The sequence below is a fragment of the Populus nigra genome, chromosome 1 (assembly GCF_951802175.1).
Source record: "Populus nigra chromosome 1, ddPopNigr1.1, whole genome shotgun sequence".
Lineage (NCBI taxonomy): Eukaryota > Viridiplantae > Streptophyta > Magnoliopsida > Malpighiales > Salicaceae > Populus > Populus nigra.
Window position 1 is genome coordinate 32979196 of NC_084852.1, and position 27262 is coordinate 33006457.

A 27262-nucleotide genomic window follows, 5' to 3' on the forward strand; every position below is an offset into this window, starting at 1 on the left:
CCTCAATGTGTATGCATCACATACTATTGGAGGACAATGCGAAACTAATAAGGAAAATGCAAAGGATGTTGAACCCGCCTAAGATAGAGGTAGTGAAAACTGAAATTTTGAAACTGTTAGATGCAGGTGTCATTTACCGCATCATGGCTAGTAAATGGGTGGCGTTAATCCATGTGGTGCCCAGGAAGACCGGAATCACGTTGGTGAAAAAAAATGATGAACTCATTCCTACTCGCATCTCGAGTGGATGGAGAATGTGTGTTGATTACAGAAAGCTAAATCTTGTTACACGCAAAGATTATTTCCCATTACCATTTATGGATCAAATGCTTGAACGTCTAACAGGTAAGTCTTTTTATTGCTTTCTTGATGGATATAGTGGATACAATCAGATTGTTATTAATCCTGAGGATCAAGAAAAGACTACATTTACATGTCCATTTGGTACATATGCATATAGAAGAATGCCTTTTGGTCTCTGTAATGCAACCGTAACTTTTCAAAGATGCATGATGAGTATTTTTTCTGATGATATTGAAAGAATAATTAAGGTTTTCATGGATGATTTCATGGTATATGGTGATTCTTTTGATAAGTGTCTAGAAAATTTATCTTTGATCTTAAAAAGGTGCATTGAAACTAACTTTGTCTTGAACTATGAAAAGTGTTATTTTATGGTAGAACAAGGAATAGTTCTTGGGCATGTTGTGTCTTCACGTGGATTAGAGGTTGATAAAGCTAAAATATACATTATTTCATCATTACCTTACCCCTCATGTATGAGGGAAGTTCATTCTTTTCTAGGTCATGCAGGTTTCTATCAAAGTTTTATCAAAGATTTCTCGAAAATTACAGCACCCTTATGCAAACTATTAGCCAAAGAAGTGGATTTTGTGTTTGATCAAGCATGTAAAGATGCCCATGATGAGCTTAAGAGGCGTGTCACATCTGCCTCTATAATCCAACCACCAAAATGGGATGAGCCTTTTGAGATAATGTGTGATGCGAGTGACTATGCAGTAGGCGTTGTGCTTGGGCAAAGAATAGGGAAAAATTTACTTGTTATCGCCTATGCTTCTCGCATGTTGGACAAAACACAATGCAATTACGATACAACTGAAAAGGAACTTTTTGTAGTGGTGTTTGCTCTTAAAAAATTCAAGTCATAACTACTTGGTACAAAAGTCATTGTTTTTATTGACCATGCAGCTTTAAGGTATCTTTTGAAGAAAAAAGAGTCCAAACCAAGATTGATTAGGTGGATCTTGCTTTTGCAAGAATTTGATCTTGAGATCAAAGACAAAAAAGGTGTCGAAAACCATGTGGCTGATCACTTGAGCCGACTAAGGACCGAGGATATACAAACTGAAATAATAAGAGAAATATTCCCTGATGAACAATTATATGTGCTACATTCCTCTACAAGACCATGGTATGCTAATTTGGTGAACTATTTAGTCGCCAAAGAATTCCCTCCAGGTTTGTCTACATCCTAAAAGGACAAGTTACGAGCTGATGCTAAATATTATTTTTGGGATACTCCTTACTTGTGGAAATTTTGTGTGGATCAAGTAGTAAGGAGATGTGTACCATAAGATGAATTTCATTCCATTCTCACTTTTTGTCATTCTCATTCTTATGGTGGGCATTTTGGATAAAAAAGAACGGCCCATAAGATACTTGAAAGTGATTTCTATTGGCCCTCTATTTTTAAAGATGCATATCACTTCTGCAAATCATGTGAGAAATGCCAAAGAACAAGTAATATCAATCATAAGAATCAAATACCTTTAACGAATATTCTTGTAAGTGAAATTTTTTATGTTTGGGGTATTGATTTTATGGGTACATTTCCTTCTTCTTTTGACAATCTTTATATCCTTCTTGGTGTTGATTATGTGTCCAAGTGGATTGAGGCGAAAGCCACACGAACTAACGATGCTAAGGTTGTTTTAGATTTTGCCAGGATTCACATATGTGACAGGTTTGAAATCCCTAAAGCTATCATTAGTGATCGTGGCACTCATTTTTGCAATCGTTCAATGGAAGCATTGTTACGCAAATATTATGTGACGCATTGAACTTTATCAACTTACCACCCTCAAACGAATGGCCAAGCTGAAATTTCAAATCGAGAAATCAAGTCAATTTTGGAGAAGATAGTGCAACCTAACCGGAGAGATTAGAGTCTACAACTTGGTGATGCACTTTGGGCTTATCGAACTGCTTACAAATCACCTATAGGAATGTCACCTTATAGGATGATTTATGAAAAAGCATGTCATCTACCGGTGGAGCTTGAACACAAAGCTTTTTGGGCCATTAAAAAATATAACATAGATTATGATGTTGTTGGGATTGTAAGAAAGTTGCAATTGCAAGAATTGGAAGAGATTCGAAATGATGCTTACGAGAATGCAAGGATTTACAAATAAAAGACTAAAAGTCTCCACGACCGAATGATTACAAGAAAAGAGTTTAATGTTGGAGACAAAGTCCTTCTTTATCATTCGCGTTTGAAACTTTTTTCTGGAAAGTTACGCTCTCGTTGGATTGGACCATTTGTTGTTTCTAATGTTTTTTTTTATGGTGCAGTTACAATTACAAGTTTAGAAATCAACAAAGTACTTAAAGTCAATGGGCATCGCTTGAAACCTTTCTATGAAGGTTGGACAACAGAACTCACCGCTTCTGTGGAGTTAGCTGAACCAATCTATGAAGAATGAGCATGCAACATCTCAAGCTAATGACATAAAAAAAAAGCGCTTACTAGGAGGCAACCCAGCACAAAAAGTTTTATTTTTGTCATTCTCCTATATTCCTTTTCTTTTATTTTAACATCGAGGACAATGTTGTGTTTTAAGTGTGGGGGTATTGAGAGAATTTTGGTTTTCTAATTTTGGTTTTCTTTGTTATTTTTCAACAAAAAAAATTATGTTTATCTTTTGAACTCCCATTAGTTTTTGAGAATATGAGTATTATGTATGAGAATTAGTTGAGATAGATGAAGATATAAATCAAATGAATGAGTGTGCATGCAAGTTTTAATGTTTAATTGGTTTAGGGATTGACTTTGAGAATATGCCATGTTGACTTTATAGTTTTATACCAATGCAAGCTTTTAAGCCTTCAACATTATATTCTTTGATTGTGCATTCTTTCAATAATATTTATCTCTAGAACTTGTTTCATATCTTGTTAAGATTACATTTTCATTACATATATACATAAAGATGATAAAGGCATTAGAAATTTTAACCACTTGAGCCAAAAAGCCAACCAAAAGCAAATTATCCTTAGTAAACCCCTTTTGAGCTTGTTTATCTTCTCTTTGCTTAATCCATGTATAAGCCTTAACTTTATAAATGTTTTCCTTTTCCCCTGGCCAAGAATTAGTAGAGTATATACTTATGATATTTCATGGAATTATGGTTGGATACTATGTGAAAAGAAAGAAGAAGTGATGCTTGATAAAAAGATGGTCAAAGTTGCCAAAGGTAAAAAAGAAAAAGAAAAAAAATGTTCCTTTATGTTCTTAAGATTTTACATTGAAAATGCTTGAAATCAAAAGAAGTTAAGCATTGGTGATTAAAGATGGAAAATTTATGTGCTTTGATGGAATATCTTGTTTGAAATATCATTTTTCATAATGCTCTACTTTCTTTGGTTTGAACCTTTTCTTTTACTCTCTTTTACCTCACATTAACCTTAGCCCCATTACAATCAGAAAATAAGACCTTTTGATTCATGCATTGTTTGTAATATGTTAGTAATGGAGATGAGATTGAATAGCAAGCTTATGGTAGAACATATTCATTTATTGAATTTGAGAGATTTAAACACATAAGCCTTAAACACGTGAGTGTTGGAGTGTATATCAATGAGAGGACCTATCACTTTGGCATGGCATAGATTGCATTTAAATCCTAACGATTAATTGAGTTTTGAAGTTTGCATGTAAATAAATTCATGAGAATTTATACTCTTTATCCTTCTTGATTGTATTCTTGTTTATAATGCATAAATTCTTGGACATTTTATAGGGGATTAAGAGGCTGATCATAGTTATTTTCTATTTGATTTTAGTTATCCTTTCTCGAGGATGAGCAAGAGCTAAGTGTGGGGGTATTTGATGCTAGCATATTATTCGATAGTTTCACTCACATTTAACTAATGTTTTGCCTATGTTATTTCTATAAAATACCTTGAAATTCTTTACTTTATCTTTTGAAGGTACTTTTGGATGAAAGATGCAAAAAAGAGTAAATTGGAGGTAATTGGCAGATTTGACGTTAGTCGATGTTTTGTGCAGAGCGTGAGTTTTAGAGGTCAAAATGAAGTGATTCTAGTGGCATTAAAAAGCTAACATCCATACCTTTCTGGATATCTAAGGAAAGAAAATAAAATAAGGAAGATCTTGGAAATCGCAGCTTTCAAAGTCAAATCTCGCAATCTACCAGTATTGACCTTCGGCCATTCCGACTTGAATATCTGGAGCTACAGAAGTTCAATTGATGCAAACTCAATTTTTTTGGATTCCTGACTAACAGTACTATAAATGCTCAAAATTTCAACAAAAACGATGTCATATGAGGGAGATATGATTTTTCAAAGATGACAACTGAATTCTGCCAACAAATAGGTTTCATGAAGGAACATGTTCAAATTACGTTTCGAAGCATCTAAACCAACGTCCAAGTTTTTATTTCAGCAATTTAGCTCCTCTAAATCAAAACTTGAAGATTTAATGCAAGGCTATTTCTCCTTTTTAGGAAAATAGTTATTGAAGTACTTAAATGTAAACTGTTAACTTAAGGGAGGACTATTTTGTAAAATAGGGACTAGGGTTCTTAGCATATAAAAAGAAAGAGAGAAGGGAAAGAGGGCAGAAAGGAGGCAGCAGCCAAAAGTGAAGAAACACAAACTCTCCTCTCTACAAACCAGAAATAATGCTTTCTTTTATCTTTAAAAGTAGTTGTTCCATAGATATGCAAGGCTAAGCTTGTTTTATTGGTTGCAAGGACACAACAAACCTTCAGATTTCAAGAACTATGAGATTTATTCTTCCTTTTATTTTCAGTTTATATTATGAATAAGTATGATTGTTTTTCTATGTATATTTTCTATGATTGTTGTTGATAATTGCTAGAGCGGACTCTAAGTTATTATTGTGAACAATCTATTGCTAAGTTTGATATCAAAACTGGAGTTGTGATATATGAACTTGTGAAGCAACTAACTTGATAATTGTGGCGGAACTACGTTATTAAACTTAGAAAGAACACTCAAACAAAGGAAACACAAGCTGCAGACATCTTGGGTGTCAAGAGATCAATCAATTTATCTAGTTCTTAGGGCTGCCATTGAACTAAATCATTAATGCGGACATTGTGATTGTTTGTTGGTTAGGGTTAGTTATATGGTGAATCCGTTAATTAACCAATGCTAAGAAAATATAAAAATTCAGAATATAAATTGAAGTTTCGTTTCAAGGACCGGTTCTAATTTTTGTTGGTGGATGTGTGCTTGCGACCAATGTTTGTTTTCTTGATAAATTTCAGTTTCAATTGATTTTGTTTGCTAGTTTAATTTCTTCCATAGTTTAGATCATCACAAATCAAAACCCCCCAATTGCATAACGTATAACATAAAAATTTGAACTAAATCTTCCTTGTAGGATCGACCCCTTGCTTGCTCTATACTATTTTGTATGTTGTGTTTTAAAGTTGGGTAATTAATTTGTGCGACCGCGACATCGCAACAAAAGTCTTTTTATCTTAGAATTACTCTCCACACAATACTTCTCGATCATGTGCTTCTTAAATTAGGAAGTTAAGACATTGCTTGTTTCATCCTTAACCTCATCAACATTAATTTATTATTAAGGTTCATTTGAACAAAGGGGTTGCGTTATAATCTAGTTTTGGTTCCTCTAAAAAAATTTATATAAAAAATATTTTTATTTTGAAATATTCAAAAATCCAGAAAAGTTATAATTTCAAAATCTAAAAATAATTTTTGTAACACAATTACATTAAAGAGTGAGGACTAAACAAGATAGAGATCTGATTCCTTTCTCTCACCTCCTATAAATAAGAGTCCCCACAACAACAAAAAAATAGGAGAGAGAAAAAACATTGAACCTAAAAAGATCTACACCTTCACACTGCCTTTCATCCATTTTTTGCAAACCCTGGCCAAGAAACACCTAGCCCAACCACTAAATCATCCTTCAGCACCACTGGAACTAATAATACTAACCAAGTATCAACCTTAACTCTGTTCACCATTCCATCCTCATCATTGTAGATTTTCCTCACCATGCACTCTCCACTAGTATCATATACTTCTAAACCACAATTTTAAAAGCATCAACTCTCTTAAACCAAGGAGCTTTTTTTTTGTGAAAGTAAGAATATATATAATATAAAGAGAAAACATGAACAAAAAGAGCAGAGCTTTAGCTACATAGGTTGTAGCCTAGGTCTCAGTCTAACTACAAGGAAGAAAAACAAGGAAACAAATAGCCCTGCTAATGGAGCAACAACACAAAAAACCAAACAAAATCAAAACTTAAATGGACCAAGCTGAAATACATTCGTGATTCTTATATAGATCGACACTTGTATACCAAAATGAAAAATTCAAATTTCTGGTCCAACCTGCAACAAAGTAGAACAAATGCCATAGTATATCTTCCTAGATAAGCTGTTTTTCCTCAAATATCAAATTGTTCCTGGTATCCTTATAGTCCAAACAATGTTAAACATAAAGCCCCTTCAAACAAATCTTTCAAACTTACAATGATTTTCCTGCAGAAGACCTAGCCATTGACATTGAATGTTGTCAAGGGCATATGGCATTACCCAACTCAGACCTCTCCAAGCTGTAATTTTATTCCATACTTTCTAGACCACTAGGCAATGCATGAGGATGTGGGAGATAGTTTTAGAATGGTGCTCATAGAAAGGGCAACAATCATCTTAAGGGCTCAGGATATGTCTCTTAACTAGGAAGGCTTTTGTGCAAAGGCCTTCATTTAGGGCCAACCATAAAGTCATTTATGTTTTTGGATGGCAAATAGATTTCCAAGCACTTGTAACACAAGTTTTAGTTCCAGCAAACCTGATCCTTTCAAGGGCAAGCATACAAGAGTTTAAAGTATAGCCACTTTCCTTCCCCATTCCCAAACCAACCTGTCTTCTTTCGATCGATGAATAACTGCAAGATTAAGAACAAACATTAACCTTTGAAACATCATATTCTCTCTAGTTTTTAGGGATCTTATCCATTTCATATTCCAATACCAAGTATCCTCTATCTAGTACTGGCTAACAATCCCTGCTTTGAAGGAGGACAAGCAGAAGAGAGCAGGATAAGAGTTAGCTAAATAGAAGTCAGTCAACCAAGTATCTGACCAAAAGTCTACGTGGTTACCATTATCCATTTTAAGTTTACAGCCAATATGGATAAAAGTGTTATCATGATCCTTACTAGTAATGGTAGAGCAAATACCTCACCAAATCCCTGAGAGTTTTTTCTTGAATTGGGGCACCCCATTGATGAACTTTGGTCTGTATTTTTCCTTAATGAAGTCTGCCCAGCTAGCTGTGTCATTGCTAGGGCTGAGCATTTCTGGTTCGGTCCGGTTTTAAACCAAAATAAACAACCAAACTGAATTTTTTTTTTAATTTTGTGAACCGAACTGAACCGAAAATCGGTTCAAACAGATTAATTTCGGTTCGATTCGGTTCGGTTTTTTTCCTTTCAAACCGGTTCAAACCCAATGGTCCTCTCTATTTCTCCTGCAACCTCACACAGTAGATCCCAAGTTGCTAGAGGTGAAGACCCATTGGCATTCAGACTTCCATGGCTAGATCCTTGTCTACAACTGCACTTGCATCCAACTACACATAGCGTTGATGGAGACGATCCAGACAAAACCCAACCTTGCAAATCAGGCAAAAAACCCAAGACCCGAACATCAGACCTAGAAAACATAATCACAGAAACCAGAGCAGGTCGTCCTACTTTAAAAAGAAACATAAAGGAAGCAATACCTTAGTCTTTTCGGTGCTGCAAGGGGGATCGTTTCTCTTGAAATCATCTTCAAGAACGGAGTGAGCCGTTTGGTGAGTTAACTCAGCCAAGTAATCTTCTTCGTCACTCTGTGTCTCAGTAGAGCCAACGACAACCAATTTGTTCTGCTTTGATTTTTCACTAGCCAGAGAGTAAAGAGAGAGATGCAGAGAAGGGAGGGGGGGCAACCAAAAAGTAAAGTGAAAGTGAAAGTGAAAGTGAAATTGAAGAGATGCAGAGAAGTGAGGGGAGGGGGGGCGGCAGTTGAATAGTTGATAGTTTAAAGTTATTCTAGGGTTAGAAAGCATGGTATTTATACTTGCCTTTTTTTTTAAGTGGTGGCTAGTTGAACCGGTTCGGTTCGGTTTGGTTCAATCGGTTTCAGACTTTAGAAACCGAAACCGAACCGAACCGGAATTTTTTTGTGATTTTTTAATCGGTTAATTCGGTTTTTTTTCGGTTCGGTTTTTTCGGTTATTTTTTTTCCGGTTTTCTCGGTTTAATCGGTTTATCGGTATTTTTGCTCATCCCTAGTCATTGCTTCTCAATTTCCAAATCCACTTGAGAGGAGAGTTTTAGTTTTTGCCAATATAATCCCAACACCAAGACCTCTCCTGTCTTTTTCTTTCACCACTGTGTCCCAAGTTAATTTGTGAAATTTCCTATTATCAATACTCCCACCCCATAAAAACCAAGACTGCATAGTTGTGATGTTACGAGTCACTGCCTTTGGGATGTAAAAGATGGACATGTAATAAAGAGGTATGGCAAATATTACACTTTTGATCAGAATTGCTCTCCCCGTCATTGATAATAGCCTCCTCTTCCAAAAGCTGAGTCTCCCTCGAATTTGTGATTCGAGAGAACAGGTTTTCATGTGAAGATCCTATTTGGATTAGCACCTAGAGAAAGCCCCAGATATTTGATTGGAAAGGTATCATATTTACATATGAGAACACCAAAAATCCCTTCAAAATATATCCCATCAACATTCACACCCACCGTATTGCTCTTATGGAAGTTGACATTGAGCCCCTAACCGAAGAGCTTCGTCAATTTAATTGGTACGAGAATCACCAAGTCTTCACTGTGTCACGGATCTTGCAATAGGTTTACACATTAATTTGGAGCCGCTTCGTAGCACCCAAAGATCTCAAGAACTTTGCTTTGTTGTGGACTTGCATAATTTGTTTTCAAGATACCATCCTTATTATTGAGGTTTTGGAACACCTTCTCCTTGCTGCTAATTAAGGTGTAAATCTCATGAACCTCTTCTTGACATAGCCCATAATGGCATGCTATTATTTTGTCTTGAATATCCATAATAATCAGTTGTTCATGCATGAACACTTCCATTGTTTATCTTCACTAATGATTGTTTTGTGAATCTATCTCTAGGTCCTATTAAAGATGAAAAAGGGATATTGGCAGTGATATGAAACTTTGTTTTTTTTCCATGACATGTCTTCGATATGTATATATGGTTATGGATCTGTTTGCAATAATATTGCTTTGTTTTCTCTTGTGCACTATGTATGAATTTATACTTGTATATCCTCTGTTGAAAATGGATTAATGATAGATTTTGTTTTGGTAAATGTTGACTTGAAGGGGTTAGAATCTGTTTCAAAACTTGGTTGCAGATCTTTGTATCTTTTTTATTTATATGCTTACTTACCCTTTTCATTGGTTTTTTTCTTCTTCTAATATCTGTTAGTTATGAAACTGAAAAAAAAAAAACATGAATATGTCTTAATCTTTGTTTTGCTTGAAACTGCATGCTTCTGGGTTTGGCATGAATACTGGGTTTGAAAAGTTGAAGGGGCAATAAGTTTTGGTTGAGATCTGTGTGCAAATCTCCCCGTCATTGTTGTGGTTTACGTTTGTAGACACGAACTAAGTTTTGCTTGATGGGCTGATAACTTATGTTTGAGTATGATTAATTATCTTGGCAAGAGGCTAGGCTACAATATATAGATGAATTACTTGGGTTTGGACTTATGTATAAGAATGTCTTGCGTAAAAGATTATATATTTTTTTTTGGCCATTTACCATGTTTGCAAATAATACGGGTTGTGTTTTTGGGTTTTGGTTCTGAGCATGAAGTCAGTGGGCTGAATTTTTAAAGGCTTAAAGTTATATTTTACAAGACTAAAATTTATCAAAAAAAAAATGTTTATAAATTTTTAAGATGTTTTTGATAAATATGCTTTTAAAATAAATTTTAATTCTGTGTTTTTTAAGTTAATAGCGTGTTTGAAAAACACGTCCTAACCTATTTTTCAAAGCTTTTATTTTTATTTTTTTAATTTCCTGTTTTGAAAAACATGCCTTAGTTTAATTCTAATTATTTTTCAACTTTTGAGGATCATTTTGTAATTAATTTTGGGGTTTTCACATTATTTTTATTTAATATTTGAAATTATAAATTTATAAGTAAGATATTTTTTTTGATATTAAATAAATTATTTTTATGGTTTTATTTAGTACAAGATTGTCTAGTCTAGACCCTCAAAATATTTGGAAATATAGTCCCTCCAAGTTGAACCTTACGATTTTATTTTGCAGTGCGTAAATTAAGAGCCCTCATTTCCAAGCATTAATTTATTTGTGGGGTAATACTAAACCTTAATTTAGTAGCATACATGGTAAAGCTACACTTTCCACGTGTACCACGTTAAACACAGATACGCGGGATCAAGTACACTTGGATTTTAGTTTTTTCTTTCTATATTTTAAAGATGCGATAGATTAATAAAAATAAAATAAAAAATAGAGTGATTTTGAGCTGGATTGTTCGGTACGCCTTCGAGTCCTTTAACGTACAGTGATGGTAACTTTGCCGTCGAATTTTTCTTCTCACTTTGTTATTTCTTTGCCTGTTCATCACGATGCAGCATCATATAGCTGATTTTGAACCAACATGTGGAATATTGAAGTCAGTACAAAAGTTGAAGTGTGGATATATATTTCTTACTTGACCACTAAGATTTCCGAATTTCACATCAATTCATGAAAAATATTGATTAACCCTCACGCTAGTTTGATATATTAATTTAGAATAATTCGATTAATTAACCCCAAATTGATTTGAACTTGAAAGGTTAAGTGAGGGGACAAATCCTCCTTAATCACCTTGAATAACGGTGTTTAATTAATATATTGGATAACTTGCAAAGATAAATCAATCCCAAGCTAGCGCTTGCATCATTGTTTCCGATTTGCAAAACATTCTTAAATGGAGGTAAATCAAAGTCTAAAGATATCCCTCATCCTCTCCACATGGATAGGAACAAGCTTGCTCTAATCCACAAATCCTATCTGGCATTAGGACAGCTTCCTCGTCCCTAGCTATTTGAAACCTAACCACTGTTTTTATTTGAAAGCACTAATCTAATTATTATGCTACTTGTTATAAAATGGAGCCCCTTTCTGAACTTATTTATAGAGTGGTGGAGCATGCATTAGTCTTTTGTGCCTAAGAAATATATATATATATATATATATATATATATATACTATATGGTAATGCAGCTGTGTTATACGATGCTTTTCGAGATGAGAAGCAAGAGAAACAGAAAGGAGAAAACAAAAGAGCACAAAGCAGAAAAATTAAAGCACATTTTCTTAGCAACACACCTGCATCCAAAAAAAAAAAAAAAAGAAATGATATGGATCATGGAAAAATTAATATATAAATAAATCATTCCATGTGGCTCAAAATACACCAACTTTTTTCTTTAACATGCAACAAATTACGTGCACGTAGTGGAATGATTAATTATTGCAAGGCAAAAGGAAAAGAAGTCGTGTCAAAAAAAAAAAAAAGTCTCCTCCGAATGGTGGATGAAATATTGGATGTAGGTTGCCCACAAACTATATATATAATCGAAATCACGAGTGACACATTTAAGGGTCGAGTTAGCGGTGAGATGGATTGGATAAACGCATAGTTTTAGTTAAATTTTAATTAATCTGTATGATGATGTTATAAAATTTTAGGTGTTAATTTAGGAATATAGTTTTTTAATGGTTGAATAATAAACTTAATCAAGTATATATTCATATATATTATTAAATCTATTCTTCATAGTAAAAGAATATGGTAGCTTGATGTAAGAATCCTAACACATAAAAGTAATTTTGGATGGATTTAGGGATTTTTATGTATTTAAAAAACAGTATTTTTAATATATATATATATATATATATCCAAAAGAATATTAAATTCTAAAAATAATGTTGTTTAATTTTCTAAGAAGAAAACGTTTGATTAATTTTTTTTACAAGGATGTGATCAAAAAATTTTAATATATTTTATTTGATGATAGGAGTATGTTTGGATCCATTTATGAGTTAACCAATATTAAAATATTTTTTACTTCATTTTAAAAACATTCCCTTACTTTGGTCTTGTATATTAAAAAAAAAAACTTTATGAATTTACTAGTGTGAATAAGAAAATTAAAAAATATATAAAAAGAATAGTCAAAAGCTTGCATTCATTTTTCTAATCTTGATTTTATACTAGTTTGGTTCTTTTATTTTTATTTATACTAATATCAACCTTTTAGTTTGATCAAAAGAACTTTTTTTTATGTAAATAAACAAGATTTGTAAAACTTTTCTTTGTTTTTTCAATTTTTCTTCTTGATTTTTTTTTAAATTTTTTTTGAAATCAATAGAAGTTAGACATCTGTCCCCACCTTCATTAAAATTAAAAAAAAACTGACTTGATCATCAAGAAAGGATCAAACTTGTTTGGGAGTTTGGTTATAATTGCTTTTTAAAGTGTTTTTTTACTCGGAAATACATCAAAATAAAATTTTTTTATTTTAAAAAAATTATTTTTGACATCAGCACATCAAAATGATCTGAAAACACCAGAAAAATATTAATTTGAAACAAAAAAAATTTTAATTTTTTTCAAAAATATTTTTAAAATATAAAAACAAATAAGATCAGGCCTAACAGATCCAAATGACAGGTCCCTAATATTGCCCAAATCACAAAAATTAGTATTACACAAATTAATTTCTAATTAATAATATCATTAAACCATTAATTGGATAGGATATATTTGGAGTCCATATGAGTTTGACGTGTTGTACATTGATGGCCTCCAAATGACTTTATTTCGTGTAGGGTTTTAGGGAGAATTACCACCGCTCAACATTGTTGCTTTGTGCCCAAAAGAAAGCTTCTTCCAATATACAATGCTTTGGACGAGCACGAGATTTTAGACTTCCATGTGTTAATCACGGTTTTATGCAAGCATACAACAGCTAATTCTATACTAGTCCAAAGTGAACAAAAAAAAAACAACTTTAATTAAAAATAAAATAAAAAGCAATCACCACTATACTTTAAAATATCTTTTAAAAAATTATTACTTTGAAATATAAAAAAATATTTAATTTTTTTAAAAAATACTAATATTTGAAATACACGGAACATATATTTGAAACTTATAAAGACTAAAGAGATAAAACTTTTTTCTAATTATATATCCCAATAATTCATCATCACACACAAAGAATGCGTTTCCTTAGCAACCAAACATAACATGTTTCTTAGGGAGTGCAACTAAAGCTGGTCCAAATGTGATAAAGACTTTTTCACCTTAATCTATACCTTCTTTTCTTCTTTTTTTTGTATAATTTATCATCCTTTAAAAAAAAAATTCTAGCGAATGATTTGTTACCCTAGATTGGCGCCCTTAGGGTCCGAATTACAAACCTTCTTCTTCTTGTTGTTTTTTTTCTTAATTATTTGTTACGAATTATAAACCTTTTGTTCTTGAACTATCAATGTTGTTTCTTCAACAATTCGCCATTCATCAAGTGTCATGTTGTGTGAGTCCAACCATAGAGACTCACTGAATTTTACACTTTTCAAAATTTTATGTATGTGAACTTTCTTTCTGATTTGATTTTGAATTTAGAACATGTTTGGAAACGCGGTGCAAATCGTGTTTCTAAAAAATTTAAATTTTTTATTTTTGTTAAAATTTAATATGATTTATACATTTTAGATCATTTTGATATACTGATGTTAAAAATAATTTTTTAAAAATAAAAAAATATTATTGACATGTATTTCGGCTCAAAAAGTTATTTGAAAAGTAAGCATTACCACATTGCCAAGCACCTCTTAATAAGAAGCCTGTTAGAACATGAGAGGTGACTCTTAATGTTATTAGTATTTGTTAAGAGATAGAAAATATCACAAAATTGTTTTTGAAATCTTATATAATAATTCAAATTTAAATTTTTATAAGATATTAAAATTTTGATAATCAAATATGAATTTATAAATTTTAAATTTAAATAATTTTTATTTAAAATAATGTGTTAAAGAATAATATAAAATTATTTTTAAAAATTTATTTAATAAAATAAATTTTTAGATTAATATATATATATATATATATATATATATATTCCAATTTAACATGCAACGCTTAGATACCATAATCAAGTGGCTAAAAATAAGAATATACCCTCTTGGAATGCATGACTTAATTCAATTTCAACAACTAAATTAGATCTAGAATATTCAAAAGATTCCAAAAACCAAAAGATCATAGGAAGCATGTTCTTGCCATCTTGAATATGAGAGAGAGAGAGAGAGAGAGAGAGAGAGAGAGAGAGAGAGGAGCGCCCAGGTAAAGAATTCAATTATGGAGCACTAGCATGGCAGCCTTTCACCCCCTACTTTACTAGTGGTCGTTTTCAAGACTTGCGTCTTAGATGCAAAATCCCACAAGAGGAGGATCATTTCAATACAAGTCTAATTGCAACACAAAAGTCTCCTAAATTTTTTTTTTCTTAGTGCAATTACAAGACCTTTTTTTTTTTGTTAAAGAAATAAAGGTTAAAACCATGATAATTATTTTCGTTTATGCATGTATTTTAATTTTAATTTAAATGCAAAAACATATAATGCCATTTCTTCCAACATACATCTAATTTGGAAATCTTATTTATACATCACATGCATGTCTTTATTAAAAATGTCTTTATTAAAAATCTGTTGAGAACGTGGTTATGATTTAAAGTGTTTTTTATTTAAAAATATATTAAAATAATATTTTTTTTATTTTTTTAAAATTATTTTTTGAATTAGCACATTAAAATAATTCAAATATAAAAAAATAAATTAATTAAAAAATAAAAAATTTTAAAACATGAATTGACCTTCATTTTCAAATGAAGCCTTAGTTGCCTTTCAATTATAAATTAATATTGGCATTGAATGTCTTTGTCATGCAATTGCTTCCATATTGTAAAAGTACCTGGTAGAAAATTAATAAGACGCATGCATATGTATGTACTGAATTATTGACACGTGCATCCTTAATAAAAGTTTAATCGTGTTGATCTCATTGTCTTCTTATAAAATTACTGAATTATGTTGATCTCATTGTCTTCTTATAAATGTTTAATTGATAAATTTGGATTTCAATGATAGCAGTTATATATTATTTTTTTAATTTGATTTTTATTTTTTTATTTCTAATTTGTTTTCTTGTTTTTTATTAAAATTTTATTAATTTTTAATTTCATCCTTCAATCAAAATTTATGTTGTGTTATTTTTTTCTATTTGACCCTTATTTTTTTTTTATTCTGTTAAATTTATTTTTTATTTTCAATTTATCCTTCAATCAAGAAAATCCGGTTTCCCTTTAATTTATTTATTTTTATTTTTATTTTCACCCTCATTATTTTAATTATAATTTTTTTTTATTTTAGATCCTTTTATATAATTGATTTTTTTTTTCATTTTCATCCTTCATTGTTTAATTTGTTAGGAGTTAGGATTTATGATTTTTCTATTTATGGTGCTTCCGATTTAATAACTCAGATCACGAGATTGAAAAGTTAATGTGGGTCAATATCCATTTTTTTTGCTCATTTTTCTTTTTCATTTCATCGTTCTACATTATTTTAAAAAAATAGTTTTGTGATTATCTTCTATTAATTTTTTTCTATCTCATGACTTATATCACTGGTTTTGCGGACCTTTTTTAGTAGAGATTTTTTAAAAAAAAATATTATTTTATGTATTTAAACTTTAAAAATATTATTCTGATTCATTTATAATTTTTTATTTATGTAAATCATTTTTTAAAAAAATAAATAGATAATATGTCTAATATGTTCGGCATTACATAATCCTATTATTTTTATTCAATTCAATCAGTTTCATGTATGAGTCTATTTCTATTATTGTTTGCTTCAATAAAAAATAATTTTAATAAAAATAATTTAGCAAACACAACCGGGTAAAAGTTTTACGCCACATGATCAAACATATTGATCTATATTTATCTCTCAATTTTTCTGGTTTTGCTTTTAATTATTATTAATAATGATTTTGTTGTTTATTTACAAACATGGTTATTGATTTATTATATAAGATACTAGGATAAATTTTTCATATAGAAAACATGTTTTTATAACCTACATATCTATTTTAAAAAATATATATATAAAGTATCCGTGTAAAATCACGGATAAAAAATATCTAGCAACATAATATTATGTGCTGCCCAGCAATATATACTACAAGTGTGTTTGTTTTATATAGTATGGTCCCAACTTCCCAAATGACAATTATGCGCCAACTTATATTAAAAAAAATCCTCTTTTTCTTAACGGGGGACATCGAAGAAAGCTTAGCTTGAAAGAAATTGACGTTTTCACAGAGCCTCCTTCATTTGGCCACCTTGCCATCCCCACATGCTTCAATCAAGTTTCTTAGCTCATGATAAATTAATATTAAAATCAAGAACGTTTTAATTGTAAGAAGGTGTTGAAGGCCCTCCCGTAATGTCATAGTAATGTAAGAGATTCTTCTACAGAATCTGAGCTACTAAATATATACAAACCTTCTTCTTCTTCTTCTTCTTCTTCTATGAAAAATCATGAGCAGTAAGAAGGTCAATATATATATATATATACATGCATGTACAAGTCTCTCCGTTAGCTAGCTAATAACCACTTTTACAGGAATTGACATACTGTAATCGTTGCAACCATGCTGTTGCCGAGCTTGGTAATTAATAATGCAATAGAAGGGTAGCTTTCATGGCAAAAACAACACTCATAAATTTGTCAAAACGTGAAGCATGTCAGAAAGAAGGTAACGGTACGAAGTTGAAAAGGGGACAAGTGTCCAGCATCTCACCCTTAATTTCACACTTGGATCACCTAACATCTCACCTAAACACTTGGCTTTATGGGGGGAAGTCTTTTTAGTGTGCTACCCACAATAATATTTCCATAGCATGCATGACAGAAAGTTAAAGAGACAGAGATCATTAGATCTTGCCCGTCTTGGTTGGAAAACACAAAGATCTTTGCCCACAAGCAATTAAACACAGCTCATTTTCACTACCTTATTATTATTATTATTATTATTTATTGGAAACTGTTACTGTCCACGTTGTTTGTGTTTGTTAATTTCCTCAGTTTTCTTGCATAACTCAGTAATAGTAACGGCCTTATTTTTCTGCTTTTGTAAGATTTTCTTTGTTAGATCAGTTTTGTATTCTCTGGCTAGTTTCCGGAGCTAGGCAGTTTCTTTATAACTTCTAATTAATGAGGTCTGGTGCATTTGCAATGGAATGATTACTCTATAATTACGTGCATATGTTCTAATTTATTTATATTTAGCTGGAGTACATGATAATCTCCCAGAATCCAATATATATTCTAGTATTGATGAGAATTACCTCATAGAACATTAATGTTGACGATAAAATAATAAAGCTATAAAAAAAAATTATATCTTATTTCGTGCATAATATTTAATGTTTATGGGAATAACCTCATCATAGTATTAATATCAATTTAATATATATCGTTTTTTTCTAAGATATAATATTTTGTCAGACTCACGTGTACTTACGTTTAAAATGGATAACATGGATTTAAGTCTGATATTTTGCTAGACCCACCTACTTGAGCTCCGTATGTAGCTGAGCCTTAAGGGATTGAGCCTACCATCTTATCAAACTAATAAACATTTAGGCTTAACATATAATTGAGTATAAAGATATTAGATCTGAAAATAGAACTAGATTAAAGTCGCATGTGCTTGTTATTCTATCATAATTATACATGTTAGGTCATCATTCTATCTTTAACCATACTATTCAAGCTTCTCTTAAACTAATAATTAAGTTGTGTATAAAATATTTCAGTACATGACAGCCAAATCAATTTTTGTTGATTTAAGCAATCTCTACAATAATGGTTAATTTGTCCTACATTTTATTATTTCAAATTAAATATCTATGCTTGACGAGGTCCATAAAATGCCAATTACAGTGGTGCAAATAATTTTAAGTTAATCAGACCCTAAGGAAAAAAGTATATACATGTCAATTTCTTCACCTTTTAAAGTTTTGTCAAGCTTGAGACGTGGTCTATCCTGGTTGGGTCTTTTAAAGTTTGATAAGCCCATCACATAGAGTCAAATAATTTATGTCAACCTACAGAGAACATATATATTATTGCAATTATAAGTAAAGGTTAAATTGATAGGTTCAAAACACAAATAGCTAGTCCATAATTCAAAAATACCCATGTTAATTTTGATGCAAGGTCCTCTATCAAATTAATGTAAAAAATAATTAATCAACAATTAATAACCTTTACAATTCACAGTGCATGCTTGCTCAATAATATTGTTACATATATAATTCTTGGATCTGACTCTGAATTCAATCCCCAAAGTAACCAATTGAAAAACTGACACAAGGGGAAGTTTCATATAGAACTTCAAAGTGGAACTAAAGAGAAAAAGGAAAAGTTGAAAATAAATAAGTAAAGGTTGACACTTTGGAGGGGCCAGCTAATAAGTTGCTTTTTAACTTGGTGGAATCATATCACGACAAGTGATTAGTGCAGGCAGTGAAAGCTGCTTAGACCCTGTAAGAATATTGACGGAGCTAAGCATTAATAATTAATACATGCATGGCGAGAAAATTGGATCAGGAATCAAACCCAGAAATAAGAAACATAGATTTCATTATATATGAGGAAAGAGAGAAGAAATCCGGAAATTCAGATTTATTTCTTGCTACATCCATAAAAGCAAAACTTAATTACTATTTATTGAATTATGAAAATTGTGATTCATGAAGAAAAACACCCTCTCCTTGTTTTTGTATCTCCTTTTCATATCAAAACTAGGTTTATTTCCAACCTTTTGAAACAATATCACAATTACAAAGTAGATACTTATAATAAGGTGGCATTTAATTCCCTGAAATATACACACCTGTTTCTTATTCCTTGTACAAACCTTCTTCATCAATAACATTAACAAGAAACAAAACAACCTTAAACGAACAGTTATGAGGCAAACATTTTATTGTTCTATCAACTATCACCAACCACAATATTAATAATACCCAACAAGACATAGCTCCTGTATCCTAATTAGCCACTCATCCTTTTTTGCTTCCTCAATTCCTTGTAGAACTTCTCGATAAACTCGTCAGCTTTCTTGTTCACAAGACCATTATCATCGTCAACATCTCTCAATGGAAACGGTGAGTCTGTTATCCTCAATTGCCTCACCATTGGGCTCCTTCCAAACCCTGGCAACATTGGGGATGCCTCCACAGGTACTGGCAACTCATTGTTGTTCAGTAATTCCAAAGCCAGCTTCACAGCATTCATGGTCACCATATCATGATCATCATGAGTTGGTGGGGCGTTGAATGCACATGCAAAGAAGTTATTGTGGTGGTGGTGGTGGTGGCGCCGCTTGTTGTTGATATGGAAGGGGAGCGAGTATGTGGGAGTGTTGCTACAGCTGAACTCATACTCGCATGGTGGGGATTTGAATGAGACGTTGTGGTGGTCATTGTGGTGGTGGAACATGAGGTTACCTATGGCTTTGCTTGCAATCTTGTTGCCACGTTTAAGCATCATGTTGAGATCAACCAAGAGTTTTCTCTTTGATAAGCCCTTTCTTAGCATGAAGAAGATAACACGTACTATGCTCCATGCTCTTTTGGCTATCGCTGGCAGATTTTGATCCATGGTATTTTGTAACTTTTGTGCCTTTTATTTTCTTTTTTTGAGAGAGTTTTTCCTTCTTTTTCTTTGGCGTTTAAGAGAGATGGAGAGCGGGAGAGTGAGATTGAGATTGAGAGAGGAGATTTGTTTTTGGGACGAGAGGGAGAGAGGCAAGGTGAGGGGCTATATAGGGGGGGGGGGGGGGGGGGGCTGGAAATGGAAGCAAGCAAAAGTTTTTAGTTTTGATGTACACTAGAGCAACCAATGGGTGCATGGACACATGGAATTATCTAGGGTTTACTTGATAATTGGTTTTTAGTTTTGTATGTTTCGTCAAATTTAATTTGAAACCTAACCACTGTTTTTATTTGAAAGCACTAATCTAATTATTATGCTACTTGTTATAAAATGGAGCCCCTTTCTGAACTTATTTATAGAGTGGTGGAGCATGCATTAGTCTTTTGTGCTTAAGAAATATACATATACTATATGGTAATGCAGCTGTGTTATACGATGCTTTTCGAGATGACAAGCAAGAGAAACAGAAAGGAGAAAACAAAAGAGCACAAAGCAGAAAATTAAAGCACATTTTCTTAGCAACACACCTGCAGCCAAAAAAAAAAAAGAATAGTCAAAAGCTTGCATTCATTTTTCTAATCTTGATTTATACTAGTTCGGTTCTTTTATATCAACCTTTTACTTTGACCAAAATAACTTTCTTTATGTAAATAAACAAGATTTGTAAAACTTTTAATAAAAAAATTTCTTTGTTTTTTGAATTTTTCTTCTTCTTCTTTTTTTTTTAATTTGAAATCAATAAAAGTTAGACATCTGTCCCCCACTTCATTAAAATTAATAAAAAACTAACCTGATTATCAAAAAAGGGATTAAAACTGCCTAGTAGATACAAATGACATGTTCTCCAATATTGCCCAAATCACAAAAATTAGTATTACACAAATTAATTTCTAATTAATAATATCATTAAACCATTAATTGGATAGGATATTATTCAAGTCCATATGAGTATGACTCTTGATGTTACTTGTATTTGTTAAGCGTTAGAAAATAACAAGAATTGTTTTTAAAATCTTATATAATAATTCAAATTTAAATTTTTATATGATATTAAAATTTTGATAATCAAATATGAATTTGTAAATTTTAAATTAAATAATTTTTATTTAAAATGATATGCTAAAGAATAATATATATATATATATATATATATATTCTAATTTAACATGCAATGCTTGGATACCATAATCAAGTGGCTAAAAATAAGAATATACCCTCTTGGAATGCATGGCTTAATTCAATTTCAACAACTAAATTAGATCTAGAATATTCAAAAGATTCCAGAAACCAAAAGATCATAGGAAGCATGTTTTTGCCATTTTTTTTTTGGTAACTCGAGGTGTCCGGCTAGTTTACACGTACCATAACTAATTTCTGGATCTACTAAATATTTTGCAAGCCTAATAAAAAGGTAAAACATTGCAGAAATAATAGACATACATGTTAAGTTTCAAACCCAAATAATAATAAAAAAAAAACTTTGTCTCTGCTGCTGAACTAGAAGGCTCAATGAAGACGGGAGAGAGAGAGAGAGAGAGAGAGTAGTGCACAGGTAAAGAATTCAATTGTGGAGCATTGGCGTGGCAGCCTTTCACCCCCTGTACTCTACTAGTGGTCGTTTTCAAGACTTGCGTCTTAGATGCAAAATCTCACAAGAGGAGGATCATTTTAATACAAGTCTAATTGCAACACAAAAGTCTCCTAATTTTTTTTTTCTTAGTGCAATTACAAGACAATTTTTTTTTTGGTTAAAGAAAGAAAGGTTAAAAGCATGGTAATTATTTTCGTTTATGCATGTATTTTAATTTTAATTTAAATGCAAAAACATATAATGTCATTTCTTGAACGCACATCTAATTTTGAATTTTTTTTATTAATATGGGTGTTCAAACAGTTTGTGTGTATCTCGACTAATTTTATAAGCCCTGAAGTTAACGATTATATAAACCTCCAGTAGTCCTAATAGGACTCAAACTCGTGACTATTGGAGAGTAAACCCAATGTCTGACCAGTTGATCCACTCGAACTTGCAATTTATTATATATTATTTTTTTTAATTTAGTCCTTATTCTTTTTATTTTTAATTTGCTTTTTTATTAAAATTTTATTGGTTTTCAATTTCATCTTTCAATCAAAGTTTATAGTGTGTTATCTTTTTCAATTTAGTTCTCATTCTTTTGATTTATTTTTCCTTATGTTAAAGTTATTTTTTATTTTTAATTTAACCCTCTAATTAAGAAAATCCAGTTTTCCTCTATTTTTTTATTTTGATTTTCACTCTTATTCTTTTAATTATAATTTTTTGTTTTAGATCATTTTGTACAATTGATTTTTTTTATTAATTTCATCCTTCAACGTTTGATTTATTGGGGATTAGGCTTTATGGTTTTTTTATTTATGATGCTTCCGATCTAATAACTCGGATCACGAGATTGAAAAGTTAATGTGGGTCTATATCCTATTTTTTTGCTCATTTTTCTTTTTGATTTCATCATTTTATATTATTTAAAAAAAATTGATTTTGTGATTATCTTCTATTTATTTTCTTTCAATTTTTCCTGGTCTCATGACTTATACCATTGGTTTTGCGGACCTTTTTGAGTCGAGATTTTTATATATATAAAAAAAAACATTGTTTTGTGTATTTAAATTTTGAAAACATTATTATGATTCATCTATAATTTTTTATTTTTTTATTTATATAAATTAATTTTAAAAAAGAATAAAAATATTTCTAATATATTCGGCATTACATAATTTATTTTTTTATTATTTTATTCAATTCAATCAGTTTTACGTGGGAGAGCCTATTTCTATTATCATTTGATTTAATAAAAAATAATTTTAATAAAAACAATAGAGTAAACATAACCTAATAAAAATCTCATGTCACATGATCAAATATATTGATCAATATTTATTTTTCAGTTTTTATAGTTTTATTTTTAATTATTATTAACAATGTTTTTTGTTTATTTACAAAATGGTTATTGATTTACTATATTAGATACTTGCATAAAATTTTTATAAAAAAAAACACATTTTTATAACCTATATATCTATTTTAAAAAATAATATAAAGTATCCGTGTAAAATCACGGATAAAAAATATCTAGCAACATAATATTATGTGCTGCCCAGCAATATAGATAATATGTCTAATATGTTCGGCATTACATAATCCTATTATTTTTATTCAATTCAATCAGTTTCATGTATGAGTCTATTTCTATTATTGTTTGCTTCAATAAAAAATAATTTTAATAAAAATAATTTAGCAAACACAACCGGGTAAAAGTTTTACGCCACATGATCAAACATATTGATCTATATTTATCTCTCAATTTTTCTGGTTTTGCTTTTAATTATTATTAATAATGATTTTGTTGTTTATTTACAAACATGGTTATTGATTTATTATATAAGATACTAGGATAAATTTTTCATATAGACAACATGTTTTTATAACCTACATATCTATTTTAAAAAATATATATAAAGTATCCGTGTAAAATCACGGATAAAAAATATCTAGCAACATAATATTATGTGCTGCCCAGCAATATATACTACAAGTGTGTTTGTTTTATGTAGTATGGTCCCAACTTCCCAAATGACAATTATGCGCCAACTTATATTAAAAAATCCTCCTTTTCTTAACGGGGGGCATCGAAGAAAGCTTAGCTTGAAAGAAATTGACCTTTTCACAGAGCCTCCTTCATTTGGCCACCTTGCCATCCTCACATGCTTCAATCAAGTTTCTTAGCTCATGGTATAATTGACACCCCTTTTCCTTTTCTTTTTTTTATGTGAGATAAATTAATATTAAAATCATGACCGTTTTAATTGAAGAAGGTGTTGAAGGCCCTCCCGTAATGCATGGCAACCCCCGTAATGTAAGAGATTCTAGAGAATCTGAGCTAGATACGGGTTTATTGTAATTATATTATACAAAATGTCAAGCGTATATGTTTATGATCAAATAGATTTTTTTTTAAAAAAAAATCTAGACATGTAAAATGATTTGTTCTTACATAAACATGCATAGTTTTCTTTTTATTTATTTAAATGTTGGATCTGCTCAAATTTTACAAGGATGTTCTACAAATCCTCTTCTAAGGAGGTCAACTAACTAACTAGTATTGGGAAGACTCTTAATTTCCCAAGATTATGGCATCCGGTGAATTATAAAAATGACCAGCCATGCTCTGCATGTGTACCAAAAACACATTGATTTCTTCATTTTAATTACTGAATTGAAAAATTGATTTCATTGAAGTTATATATAGTACCTTAGGAACAGCTCAAGGAAGAAACAAAGAATTAGTGATTTTGCGTTTGTGTATGGGCGAATGTTTCCTATATGTTAGAATAATTAAGATCAAAAACTAAAAAAAAGATAGAATTCTGAATAATCTGTATATTATGAATGCATTGTTTTAACCTAAATATAAATAAAATATATATAAGTTAAACTGAAAGTACTATTCTACTCTTAATAAATAAGACTACATAAATATTATTTAACAATATAAATGGGTAGATCCATGTTTTGCGAAAAATGTATACAAGTTACTGTTTCATCAGCAGTGAGAAAAGCCTCCATTTTAAATTACTCACTAATATACGTGAAGAAAGTTGAGTGTTACCCTTATGCAGACAACAAAAATAGAAAAAAACCCTAAATAAGTATATCAAATAAAAGAAAAAAAAACATTATCAGAAGAATAGAACACAGAGAAAAGAAAAGAAACAATTGTCAGAGTCTCGGTTGACATTGTTGAACATATATTTAATGGAGCCTCCACATTGGTACTCGGATCTAAATGAAGTTCGTTCGTAAAATATCATATATATACACTGAATCCACCACATCTGAAAGGAAAAAAAGTGGTGGAGCTAGTGAGTTCTAAATCAATAAAAGTTGTAGCCATAATTGTAAATTAATCAGTAACTTTTTAGAAAGTGCTCTTTGCTTCTTTGGATCACCTGTGTTAGGACAATCTTGACCAGTCAACTACTTCAAGATATAACATGGCAAGAAGTTCCTAATGAATGTTTCAGATCATCATGTAAAATAATGAAGATCCTAATTGTAATAATTGAATTGCAGTCATTTCTCACTAATTTGTCTTCCTTTTTCTTAACCAGCGCGATACGCAGTTTGCAAACATAAGATACAAGATAATAATGACTTTGACAAGCAAAAAAACATATGATTTGATAATTAATTAGATTAGTTTTAGGTTAACCTAATCATCTCTTGCATCCCTGATTATTCCTTTAGTCTATGGAATAGATTTACACTTAAATATTTCTAATTAATTGTATTCAAGCCGCCTCTTAATTACCCCTCTCTAGTTTAGCTGCTATGGCCTCTGTAGCATGCCCTTTTAGCCACTTTGTCTTCCGTTTTTAACCCAAGAAGAAGAAGAAGAAGAATCTTCTTCTTCTTCTTCTTCTATGAAAAAATCATGAGCAGTAAGAAGGTCAATATATATATACATGTACAAGTCTTTCCGTTAGCTAGCTAATAACCACTTTTACAGGAATTGACATACTGTAATCGTTGCAACCATGTTGTTGCCGACCTTGGTAATTAATAATGCAGTAGAAGAGTAGCTTTCATGGCAAAAACAACACTCATAAATTTATCAAAACGTGAAGCATGTCAGAAAGAAGGTAACGGTACGAAGTTGAAAAGGGGACAAGTGTCCAGCATCTCACCCTTAATTTCACACTTGGATCACCTAACATTTCACCTAAACACTTGGCTTTATGGGGGGAAGTCTTTTTAGTGTGCTACCCACGATATTTCAATAGCATGCATGACAGAAAGAGAAAGAGACAAAGATCATTAGATCTTGCCCGTCTTGGTTGGAAAACACAAAGATCTTTGCCCACAAGCAATTAAACACAGCTCACTTTCACTACCTTTGATCCATGGTATTTTGTAACTTTTGTGCCTTTTATTTTCTTTTTTTGAGAGAGTTTTTCCTTCTCTTTCTTAGGGGTTTGAGAGAGACGGAGAGCGGGAGAGAGAGATTGAGAGAGGAGATTTTTTTTTGGGACGAGAGGGAGAGAGGCAAGGTGAGGGGCTATATGGGGCGGGGATGGAAGGAAGCAAAAGTTTTTAGTTTTGATGTACACTAGAACAACCAATGGGTGCATGAACACTTGGAATTATCTAGGGTTTACTTGATAATTGGTTTGATCTAATCCTGTGTGCCACAGGTATCGTGAGCCCGAAAAGAGGGACCCCATGCTACTTGTACGAGTGATTTGTTTGTTTCGTTAAATTTAGAAAGGCGGTGTATGGAAAAAGGCTTGGCTTAGCTTCAATTAGTATGGGTGGATGAGAGAAGAGAGGAATGCCTCAAACAATTAACCATGGAAATCTTGTTATTATGGATTTTAAGTATTAACATGCATGCCCTTTGTACGAGCTAAATCTTTTGTACGAGAGTTCGGAGTCTTAAAATGAATAAGTGAGGCACTCAAAGCTTTACTAGCTTGTATAATAAACTCATGTATATAATGGTCTGTTTAATTTAATTTTAATATTTTTTTATTTTATTGCTTTACCCTCCATTTTAATATACTGCTCATAGATACATATATTGGGTGTGGAATAATGTTATCATGCATCTTAATTTTTGAATAAACTAAATTTTATATTAGGAGGAGAGTAGCGGTCTGACTTATGACTTTCAATTAGAGTTTAGATTTGTAAAACATTTAACTATAAGTTAAATGTTTACTCAGTAATGCCAGTCACACTATGCCCCAACCATTTTTTATAAACCCTTATATTGCCTTCATAGAAGGTAGTCATTTGGCATATTATAGACCTTTTTTTAGACCAAATAGAAAACTTACCTCTCATATAATAGCCTAGAACTTGTCTATAGGGTATGGACTTCTTAATCATTCATTTTTTCATTAACGTAAACTTGATTAAAATCTTAAACTCTACAGGATTTATGAGCTAAGATCATGACTTCCATGACTTTTTCTAAGTACAGGGAAAGATCCGAGATGATGCAATTAGTTAAAGGGGATTGC

General features: G+C 31.3%; 1 protein-coding gene across 1 annotated transcript; it reads right to left on the reverse strand.

The window, feature by feature from the left end:
• Positions 1 to 19534: 19534 nt before the first annotated feature.
• LOC133681411 (uncharacterized) lies at positions 19535 to 20143 on the reverse strand. Its single transcript, XM_062104457.1, has one exon. It carries the CDS (start codon positions 20141 to 20143, stop codon positions 19535 to 19537), a length of 609 nt encoding a protein of 202 aa, XP_061960441.1.
• Between the last annotated feature and the right edge of the window lie 7119 nt (positions 20144 to 27262).

What these genes read in the sequence shown, in the direction of transcription:
- LOC133681411 (XM_062104457.1), bottom strand. Translation starts at nt 20,143, where the DNA reads ATGGATCAAAATCTGCCAGCGATAGCCAAAAGAGCATGGAGCATAGTA.